Source organism: Salpingoeca rosetta (genome assembly GCF_000188695.1).
Source record: "Salpingoeca rosetta unplaced genomic scaffold supercont1.15, whole genome shotgun sequence".
Lineage (NCBI taxonomy): Eukaryota > Choanoflagellata > Craspedida > Salpingoecidae > Salpingoeca > Salpingoeca rosetta.
This window is the reverse complement of record NW_004754919.1, coordinates 667421-677420: the sequence shown is the minus strand read 5'-3', so window position 1 is coordinate 677420 and position 10000 is coordinate 667421. Positions and strand designations below refer to the sequence as shown.

Genomic DNA, 10000 nt, shown 5'->3' with positions numbered 1-10000 from the left:
TTTATAAAGGCAACTTTGCCCTGCAACGGTGTCCTAGTCTTACGATGTAGCTTCAGTATGGAAGGTCCTGTTTACGGCTTCGTTTTGGTCTGCTCAACAATGCAGCTCTGCGGTTTGATGCAAGGATGCACCAAGCTAAAAGTTGTCATTGAATTTTTTTTTTTCCTTGTTGGTTGTTGCGAGCTGTTGGTTGTCGCTGCTGTTGCCTTGGAGTGCGTGCCGCTCGTCTTACAAGCGCATGGTCGCAGATTCCAAGACTGCTCTGCTGTCTCTGTTCGTTGGGGCACACTCAAGGAGGGCCTGTCGCACGTCATCAGCTCTTCAACACCAATTTGAGCCACCTTGCAGTGCTGCAGTGTGCTTTACTTCGACCTTCTACGAGTTCTACGAGTTCTACGAGAAATGTAAAGCTGTTGCTCCTTCCTGTCGCTGTCATCGCTGGTCCTGGCACGGTCTCTGTCAGTCGGGCAAGGGCAAAATTCCCGAGCAAAAGCGCGTCAAAGTGTCCCCCGAGTCCTGTGCATCTGCATCAATGTGTGAGTGTGTGTGATGTGCTGATGTGACGTGCTGGGCTGAAGGCTCCCTGTTTCCTTTCCTGTACATTTTGGACGTGGTCTCGTGGTTGCGTGAGTGTACGACAACACGTGACGTGGTCGCTGTCCCGAATCAGCACAAATGTGGTTGCACCAGTTCTCTTTCGTTGTCACCAATCCAAATCGATGCTTTGTATTGGTGTTGTATGTGACGTCTGCCTCATGTCATGCCATAATCACGTCAACGAAAGGAGGCATCTGACCAGACCACATCAACGAAAGCGGAAGGCAAACAAACAATGCCGAGGCACGAACAAACAGCGCACAGATCCACACACGCCTGCACACGCATGCAAAAGCACAGTTAGTCGCGGTCGGGCCTCAAGCGATAGCACTCTTCGCAGCCCACGTCAAAGTTCTCATACCAGCAGCAGTGCTTGCATCTCAGACAGCGGCCTTCGGAGTCATACCCTTGCTGCATCACGTGTGTTGTGTTGTGTTGTGTTGTGTTGTGTGCGGAGGTGAGTAAGACAGTGCAGGAGAAAGAGAACAAGGTGCGAGCAAGCCCCGCATAAGGAGTCGCAAACACAGGGTGAGCAGCGTGTTGTCTGTCACTTTACAGCACACGATGACACACGTCACAGCAGGTTCGATGCCATCGACCAAGCCATCACAAGCCAGCACGCCACAATCCACTCCACGGGTGCTCCCACAACTCAAGGAATACGTACAAGACCCCAGAGCACGATAAACTCAGTGCAAACTCACATTTCTTGCATACTCGAGCGCATACGAGAGTCGGCATCGGCGTCGCTGGTGCTCTGCCTCTTCTGGGCTCAACCCTCTGTGGTCGTACAAGACCGTCACCTCCTTGAAGCGACGCAGCAGCTCCTCGTCGCCTGTCGCCTTGACCTGCTCAAACAGCCTTGCAGTGCGCAGCCCTCCTTTGAGGTCAATCAGCTTGATGCCCGGGAGGCTCAGGAGCGATTTGTAGGCCTCCACTTCAGGCTTGTGGATTCGCAGCCACATCATCTCCACGTTGGCGAGAGCGGGGCGCAGGTCAGCCGGAACATGCCCTTTGGGATACCCCCATATCCCTCTGGCTGTGGCAATGGACTGTGGATCGTCATGCTGCGTGACGTTGTGCAGCAGTTCTTCCCACGACCAAGCGAGCACAACATCCGAATGGTCTGGAGGCACGTCGAGGCGAAAGGTGGCCAGCGCATAATCGATGGCCTCGCGCGCAGCAATCAGGGAGGCTGTGTCGGTCGATGCAATGATGAATATGTGCTCAGTGCTGCAGAATTCCTCATGCTCTTCCAAGTCGTCAACCTCGTCGTCTCCCTGGTGCTGGTGCGGCTGGTGCTGGTGCTGGTGCTGCTGTTGTTGTATCCCTTCCTCTTCCTGCTCTTCCTGCTGTTGATGCTGTTGATGCTCTTGTTTCTGGACCTCGTCCCCTTCCTGCTGCAGCTTGCCGTCGTTGGCTTCTTCAGCGTAGTGAGCCACGTCGGCGAGGATGGCTTGTCGAAGGCCAGCGGAGACCGTCGTCAAGTCCAACAGCAACTTCGGACCCACTGCAGCAAACTCCGTGTCCTTCGTGTACTGCAGCCGGTCCAGGGCGCGGCGGATGGCAGCAGCGACGAGCGCGAAATTCTCGTCATCGTCCTCCAGCTTGAAGTCGCCGTGCATCCCCGCAATGTTGACGGGGATGGCCTGCATGCACATGCGCGCAGCTGCTGGTGGCTCTGCAGAATCTTGCTTGGCAGTGATGCTGTCGCTGTCGCTGCCGCTGCTGTGGCTCGTGCTGTGAACACCACCATCACCACCACCACCAACATCGCTCGCCTTCTCCCCAGACTGAACATCATCACTACCACTGTCGTTGCTGCTGGCGGTGCTGTGCTCACTGCAAGTACTGGTGTTGGTGTCACTGGCGTGTGCAGAGGCAGCGCGTTCGTGGGCGTCATGCACACGTTCACCACCGTCCTCGCCCTTATCGAAGAAGCGGTGCATGTAGAAGTTGAAGTCGTATGAGCCACCGTCCAACATGACGGCGTCGCAGTACGCCTCCATGAGCTCGCTGGTGCACTCTTCTGCCAGCGCAGCCGCCTGCTCACGTGTGACACCTGTGACGGTCAGCACGGTGGGTGATGTCTGCAGGGTGCAGGTGACGTTGCTGGGATCGCTCTGCGCAATGCGCGCCAAAACAGGCGGGCGCCGCACGCAATACTGTCCGCTCCCATGCTCAACGGTGTTGTCGTCGCTGATTTTGTCGAAGGAGAGAATGTGGGTTGTCGAGCTCGTTTGGTGATGCATGCACCTGGTGCGCACACCCTCGCCGTAGGCAACAAACGTGCCGCGCTTTAGGCGCTTTGGGCTGTTGCTTGCTGTGCTTGCGCTTGCTGTGGAGCCTGCATCTTCGCTCTGAGCAGGAGCACCACACCCATCTGCTTGTGGTTGTTGAGCCTGGGTGCGCTCAACGTGCTCCGTGATAGTGATAGCGTCTTCTGTTGGGTGTTCCTCGTGCATCATGCAGTGACGACGGTTGGCTGATGGTGGGCTGGTGGTGGGCTGGGATGGTAGCGCTTCTTGTGTTGGGTAGCGAGTGCTTGTTTGGTGTGGTGTGACACTTGCGCGAAGGCAGCGTGTGACATGAACGAGAGTGCGTCTGCGTGCGTAATAGAGAGGGGGTTGAACGATCAGGGGTGTTACACAACAGGAACGCTTGCCTGGAGCATTGTTGAATATCTTACACAAACCATCATCGATGACGTGTGACAATCATCTCTTCAAATCTTCATCCACGAGCTTTTTGGCATAATGCATGGAAGAGTACTGTGTCCCCATTGTCTTCTATATTGCCACAGAGCGCGCGAGAGCGAGAGAGAGACACCAACACAAGCAGCAAACGACAGCAACAACAACAACAAACAGCAACCCATGCATGGGTCACACCCCATTTCTGCGTGCCTCTTCACACAGTACAACACACACAGACATAGACACACACACACACACAGACATAGACACACACACACGCGCGCGCGCGCACACACACACACACACACACGCACACATGCCCAGCCCACTCATCAACGGTTCGATCGCCTGCTGCCAGCGCTGGTGGCGGTGATGGTCGTGTCGGCCATGGAAGTGGCATCCTCCTCAATGTCGTCATCCCCACCGTCAGCGCCCCTCATATCCGCTGTTGCCCGCCGGAACTTGCTCAGCTTGAACCCCAGCGTGTCCCGCACAGATGCAAACGACTCTTCAAGATCAGGGTACTCCCGCACCAAGTAGTCTGGCGTGCATGACGGTGGATGTTGCAGGTGGTTGTGTGTGCGTGCGTGTATGGTTGTGTTTGTGTGTGTGTGTGTGTGCGTGCGTGCGTGTGTGTGTGTGTGTGTGTGCGTGTATGGTTGTGTGCGTGATGGTTGTGTGTGTGTGTGTGTGTGAGCGGTAGGTTCAAAACGCACCCACAATCATGCACCAAGCACAAAACACCCGTTGCAATCGATACATATGTGTGTGTGTACATTTGGTGTCCATGTGTGAGTGTGTGCGTGTGTCTGATAGCCACCGGATGGACGCCATGACACACACGGCAGTCACAAGCCCTCGTTCTCCGTGCCCTCACCGATGATGGCACCGAGGTGCTGCAGCGTTGTCATCTGCTTGTCGATGCTGCGCTCGTAGCTCGACGCATCCTGCACCGCAATCAACACACGTCAGCATCAGCACAGTGCAGACAACGCAGGTCACACGACAAACACGACGCAGCATCATCACACATGCACGGCCAAGATGGGCAAGGCAGGCACCGACATGCACACACACACACAGTCACACATACATACAAGCACGCAAGCATATGAGGAAACAGGGACATGCTCGTGCGCATGTGCGGCAGCTGCGACGCCACGCCAGCTCGGGGCACACATGTACGTGTATGTGTGTGTGTGTGTGTGTGTGTGCGTGTACCTTGAAGCGGAGCTTGAGGCTGCCCTTGGTGACGGCCTGGTAGTGCTTGAGAGCGGCCTGCGCATCAACAACGTCCTCCAGGTTGTGCATGCGCTGCCGCATCTTCTGCCGCTTCATGGACGCCAGCTCGTCAAGGTGTTGGCGCAGCGCTCGGAACCGCTCCTGCCGTTCCCGCAGCGCGCGGTGCACCTATGGTGGTGGTGGGTGGTGTTGGTGAGACCGGTGGTAGTGTTTTTGGTGATGTTGGTGGTGATGGTGGTGACGGTTGCGGTGGAGTCGGGACACGTGCAGGAGAAAGGAGTCGCCTTGGTTGGTGTGCGCATGTGTGCGTATGTGTGTGCATGTCTGTGTGTGCGTGTCTGTGTGTGCGTGCGCATGTGTGTGTGTATGTGTGTATGCCGACGCCAAGGAAAACCGCATTTGTGTGGTCGCACCTCGTCCTGCCGCTGCTGCTTGAGGTCAATCTCTTCTTCGCACAGACGAATGTCCGACAGCGCCGTCTTCACCCGCTTCTTCAGATCCATCACCTGTTGCGCCCGGTGGCAGTGGCGGTGGAAGTTGAGCGGAGGTAGGGAGTTGTGTGTATGTGTGTGGAGGAGTATGTGTGTGTGTGAGTGGTGAGTGTGTGTGTGTGTGTGTGTGTGAGTGTGCGCGCGTGGGGATGAAAGGCGATATAGTGGTGGCGAGCACAGCGCTGTGGCGCATCAGTACATACAAGCACGCACATTCACGCACACGCACATATACACATGCACGCACACATCTTTCCATGAAAGCACATGTACGCCCGGCCACTAGCCCACTCACAGAACATGCACACATACACACGGCCTCACATACACACACACATACACGCACACGCACGCACACGCACGCACGGACGCACACACACACACACACACACACATAGGTTACCTCCTTGCGGATGCTCTGTGTGTGGTTTGTGCCCTTCTTTGCCTGCAGGCGGGCCTTTGCACCGATGTTTCCGCGGCGGTCGACGCACCGCTCCATCTCCGTAATCAGCTCCTCCTTTTCCTGCAATATCGACTGCAGCTTCAGGTTCATGCGGTGGATCTCAGACCGCATGCCTGCACTACAGCAGCAATGCCATTGACTCCATGATAAGCGCTCAGGCGACAGAGAAGAGACAACAAAGCGCATCAACAAAGGAACGAAAAGCACCCACAACCCCGCCTACGCGCATCCACACACACGCACGCGCGCTCGCACACGGGCAGCGACCGTGCCTGAGCAAGCAACACACCTTCGCCGCCGTGCCTGAGCAAGCAACACACCTTCGCCGCCGGCAGGTGCGATGTCATCACTGTCACATCAGCTGGGGCCGTCCACCATTCCGCTCTGTTTTGATGATTTTTGCGCCAAACAAACAACACTCATCAGCAGGGCAAACAACGCTGTGTCTGTGTCGAGGTGGTCGACAGCACACACGTTCTTGGAGCGAGGTGCGTGGCTGCTTCACACTTACAGTCAGCGTGGGAGGCCGGGCGATGGTTCAGCTGCCACTATGTGTGTCTGTGTATGTGTGTGTGTGTGTGTGTGTCTGCCTGGGTGTGTGTGTCTGTGTGTGTCTGTGTCTGTGTGTGTGTCTGTGTGCCTATGTGGGTGTGTGTGTCTCGCTCTTACCCCTTCATACAAGCTGATGTGATATGATGTGACTGTTGGTGGCTGTTGTGCAGGACACAGGTGTGGCTCACTTGCAAGACAACAGCAATTACATAGCAGCAACATCATCAACAGGGGCTATGGACGTGGCGGAGGAAGATGTCGCAGGCTGGGATGAAGCCATGTTTGTGCACAAGCCGGACAATCTCCTTCGCTGTCCCATCTGCTTGCTGGGCATCCGTGATGCCTCCATGTGTCCATCGCCTGTCTCCGTCGCTCCGTCTCCATCCAACGCAGGTCGGGTGTGTGTGTGTGTGTGTGTGTGTGTGTGTGTGCGTGTGTGTGTCTGTGTGTGTGTGTGTGTTTATCTGTGTGTGTGTTTACCTGTGTGTGTGTGTGTGTGTTTATCTGTGTGTGTGTGTGTGTGTCTGTCTGTCTGTCTGTCTGTCTGCTTGCGTCTTTGTGTCGATGATGTCTCTGCGTGTGCGTGTGTACGAGTATACAGTCTGCTGTGGACGTGCGCGTCCCTGTGCATGTTCTCCCTGGATGTGATTGCGGCTGCCAGATGCCTTCTCATCCTTCCACCTGCTTCGCTCACAACTTTCATGCTCTGGCCATATGGTTCCCTCTTCAACTGCGGTGCAGATGCTGAAATCAAACGGTGGTAACGAGCACGGACAGCATATGTTTGTTCACAGTCAATGGCTATGAAAGCCACAAATGACAACCGTAAGTTCTCACTGGCCCTCCATGCGTCTGCCCGCACATTGTACGCGCTGGAGCGCAAGCGCTTCTCCAGACACACACACTCTCTCTCTTGCCTTGACTTTCCCGACCACTAACGACCACCATCGCGTCTGCCATGTCCAAATCTTTTTTGTTTTGGTTCATCGTCAACTCAGCTCACGGTCGTTACCACCACCACCTCTTACAGCCCACCGCCAGGTTGGACTGCTGCCGCAACCAACCGCGAATCGTGCGCTCGTTCAAATGGACTTGGCATTCACGAGGACAGAGCGACACGCAAGCGCAACTGAGAATGGCAGTCCGTGGCCCTTCCACCTGCTGCTCAACCGACGCAAGTCGCTCTGCTTCGACAGCCACCTGCACACAGCGCAATCGCGACTGCAGCAAAACAGACAGCACAGACAGAGACAGTACAGACAGAGACAGCACAGACAGAGACAGCACAGTGAGCTGAAAAGAAAGTGGGATGCCACACGCTGCTCGCATGTGCATGCAGCATGCATGTTGACCGTGTGTGCAGACAGGCTTGAACCCAAGGCTATTATCAATATGGTCGCGCACACACTCACACACAGACACGCTCACACACACACACACACTCACACACTCACACACACACACACACCTAGTCACACGATCGCATAAGCGTGAGTGGTTTTCAGCCCCCCTGCCGTGGTACTGTGTGCCTCAGACCCCACACCCACCCGTGCTTGCACTCACCCGCGCACACACGCAAGCGCACAAAGTGCTCACACACACACACACACACACACACACACACACACACACACACACACACACACACACACACACACACACACACACACACCATGCTGTCGTTCTTCAACTGGCCGGGCAGCTTTCGACACCAAACAATAAAACCCAGCGGGTCTGAGTGAAGTACAGACACAGGACAGCATATCAAAGGCGCAACAACTCGTACAGCACAGCACGTTGTTTTTGGCGGGAAAACTTTGAGTTTGAATCGGAGCGATGGTTTGAGTAGAGTTCTAGCGCAATGCGGGCCGTCTCGTCTGCGCAAACATCGGCCTTGGCGGTGCTCCGCTGTCGCCCACATGCATACACAGCACCAACGTCCTCCACACCAGCACTGCCGCAACAGCAACGATGGGCTCTGCGGCATCCCTGGTTCCCCTCGCCACGGTCGACACTGAGGACGGTGTGGTTCATGTGGTGCGTGGCTCGCTGCCAGGCATGGTCAAGATCATCCAACGGCACCGCGTCACCTTGATGCGCAAGTCCAATCCTGAGTACAGGAGCGGCGTCAACGTCGGCATTGCCTGCAGCAGAGCCCTGTTCGACAGCAACCGCTTCATCACCGTGCGCGTCCCGCACGAGTTCTTCGTGCGTCGTCATGCCGCTGGAAGCACCTCCACGCTCTTCACCTACCAGCACCACCAGCTCAAGATTGCCTTTTCTGACGTGTTCCCCACGCGCCCTTCAAGGATCTTCGACGCCATACTTGCGGTGGCGCGCGTGCTGACGGTGGAAGATGAGGCTGCCGACGCAGATCCTGCAGACACGTTCCGCCGCCTGCAACAACAACAGCAACAACAGCCGCATCCATGCCGCGATGTCATACTCGGCGTTGCGCTTCACGCCGCCCTAAAAGTGGACAACGTTGCCGACACGAGGGACCTTCTTGGGGAGTACGGCACGCGCCCAGACGAGTACGCAAGCAGTGTCTTGCAGGACATCATTAACAACACGACCAATGAGCAGTTCGAGCAGCTGTTTGTTGACATCGAGACGAAGGAGCAGGATGTGGCTGATATCCTTGCGCGGTGCGCGAAAGCTGCGTTCCACTGTGAAGTGCAACTTGCGCTGCACAAGGAGGCGGGAGACGACGACATCCTGGTCGTAAGCCACTGGCCCGTGTGCCCAAGCTGCACGCACGTGTGCAGCGCACTGGGGGTCACTGCGCTCGGCCTTGAGTGAACATCGTTGCGGGTGCACTGCGGTGAGCAGCACAGGACTACTCGCTCTGTGTTTGTTGCCGTTTTCCTTGGAACGCCAAGTCTCCATCGCCGTCGCCAAGCATTCGTCCGACACCGCAGCTTCGCTCTTTAGCCTGCCTGAAACTTGTTGTGGTTCTTCTGCTTCCTGCTATGTTGTGCTTCGTTGTGTTCCACCGTGCCCCCTTCCTTCTTTGCCATCTCGCCTTCCAGTGTTGGACTTGCACATATAACCCAGCCTTTCAGCATGTGTGGTCTGGAGTTCAATGGCTTGACAGTTTGTTTGATCTGTGTACGCCTGTGCCACGTCGTGTGTGCGTGTGTGAACAATAAACGCTGGTTGTTGTGATGCGATGTGAACAGCTCTCAGTCACCACGAACATGACCCGTGTGGGGGCAATTGAAGGACGTGCGGCATGAGCATGACCGCACAAGCGCTTGAGTGCTGGTGTTGTAATTGTGAATAACGTCTGCCTCATGTCGCCATAATCACGTCAACGAAAGGAGGCATCTGACCAGACCACATCAACGAAAGCGGGAGGCAAACAAACAATGCCGAGGCACGAACAAACAGCGCACAGACCCACACACGCCTGCACACGCATGCAAAAGCACAGTTAGTCGCGGTCGGGCCTCAAGCGATAGCACTCTTCGCAGCCTATGTAATAGTCTCCATAACACAAGAAAGGCTGGCATTTCAGACAGCGGCCTTCGGAGTCGTACCCTTGCTGCATCACGTGTGTTGTGTTGTGTTGTGTTGTGTTGTGTTGTGTTGTGTTGTGTTGTGTGCGGAGGTAAGTAAGACAGTGCAGGAGAAAGAGAACAAGGTGCGAGCAAGCCCCGCATAAAGGAGTCGCAAACACAGGGTGAGCAGCGTGTTGTCTGTCACTTTACAGCACACGATCACACACGTCACAGGAGGTTCGATGCCATCGACCAAGCCATCACAGCCAGCGCGCCACAATCCACTCCACGGGGGCTCCCATAACTCAGGAATACTACCAGACCCAAGAAGACGATAACTCAGTGCAACTCACTTTTCTTGGATACTCGAACGAATACGAGAGTCGGCAGCGGCGCCCCGTCGTCTGCCTCTTCGGAGCTCACCCATTGCGACCGACCAGACCGCACTTCGTGAAG

The 10000-nt window shown here is 55.8% G+C and overlaps 4 protein-coding genes across 4 annotated transcripts; 2 read left to right on the top strand and 2 right to left on the bottom strand.

Moving 5' to 3' along the window:
• Nucleotides 1-710: 710 nt before the first annotated feature.
• Nucleotides 711-3300, bottom strand: PTSG_05944 (uncharacterized protein). The gene is made up of 2 exons (XM_004992779.1): nucleotides 1302-3300; nucleotides 711-1008 (listed from the first exon to the last, which is right to left on the bottom strand). The coding sequence occupies exons 1-2, from the start codon at nucleotides 3063-3065 to the stop codon at nucleotides 898-900; spliced, it is 1875 nt and encodes a 624-aa protein (XP_004992836.1). The 5' UTR covers nucleotides 3066-3300; the 3' UTR covers nucleotides 711-897.
• A 247-nt stretch (nucleotides 3301-3547) lies between these two features.
• Nucleotides 3548-5857, bottom strand: PTSG_05943 (uncharacterized protein). Its single transcript, XM_004992778.1, has 6 exons — nucleotides 5810-5857; nucleotides 5430-5607; nucleotides 4949-5041; nucleotides 4515-4703; nucleotides 4171-4240; nucleotides 3548-3834 (listed from the first exon to the last, which is right to left on the bottom strand). The coding sequence occupies exons 2-6, from the start codon at nucleotides 5598-5600 to the stop codon at nucleotides 3626-3628; spliced, it is 732 nt and encodes a 243-aa protein (XP_004992835.1). The 5' UTR covers nucleotides 5601-5607; nucleotides 5810-5857; the 3' UTR covers nucleotides 3548-3625.
• Nucleotides 5858-6277: 420 nt separating this feature from the next.
• On the top strand, nucleotides 6278-6805 carry PTSG_05942 (uncharacterized protein; the record flags this gene model as incomplete). The annotated part of the gene is made up of 2 exons (XM_004992777.1): nucleotides 6278-6434; nucleotides 6783-6805. 2 exons carry the CDS (start codon nucleotides 6278-6280, stop codon nucleotides 6803-6805), a joined length of 180 nt encoding a protein of 59 aa, XP_004992834.1.
• Nucleotides 6806-7902: 1097 nt separating this feature from the next.
• Nucleotides 7903-8899, top strand: PTSG_05941 (uncharacterized protein; the record flags this gene model as incomplete). The annotated part of the gene is made up of 2 exons (XM_004992776.1): nucleotides 7903-7916; nucleotides 7973-8899. 2 exons carry the CDS (start codon nucleotides 7903-7905, stop codon nucleotides 8841-8843), a joined length of 885 nt encoding a protein of 294 aa, XP_004992833.1. The 3' UTR covers nucleotides 8844-8899.
• Nucleotides 8900-10000: the final 1101 nt, after the last annotated feature.

What these genes read in the sequence shown, in the direction of transcription:
- PTSG_05944 (XM_004992779.1), bottom strand. Translation starts at nt 3,065, where the DNA reads ATGATGCACGAGGAACACCCAACAGAAGACGCTATCACTATCACGGAG. An exon ending in CGCTCGAGTATGCAAGAAAT is followed by an intron (nt 1,009 to 1,301) that starts GTGAGTTTGCAC and finishes CACGTGATGCAG; the next exon opens with CAAGGGTATGACTCCGAAGG.
- PTSG_05943 (XM_004992778.1), bottom strand. Translation starts at nt 5,600, where the DNA reads ATGCGGTCTGAGATCCACCGCATGAACCTGAAGCTGCAGTCGATATTG. An exon ending in GCCTCAAGCTCCGCTTCAAG is followed by an intron (nt 4,241 to 4,514) that starts GTACACGCACAC and finishes ATTGCGGTGCAG; the next exon opens with GATGCGTCGAGCTACGAGCG. An exon ending in GCACCTCGGTGCCATCATCG is followed by an intron (nt 3,835 to 4,170) that starts GTGAGGGCACGG and finishes CATGCACGCCAG; the next exon opens with ACTACTTGGTGCGGGAGTAC.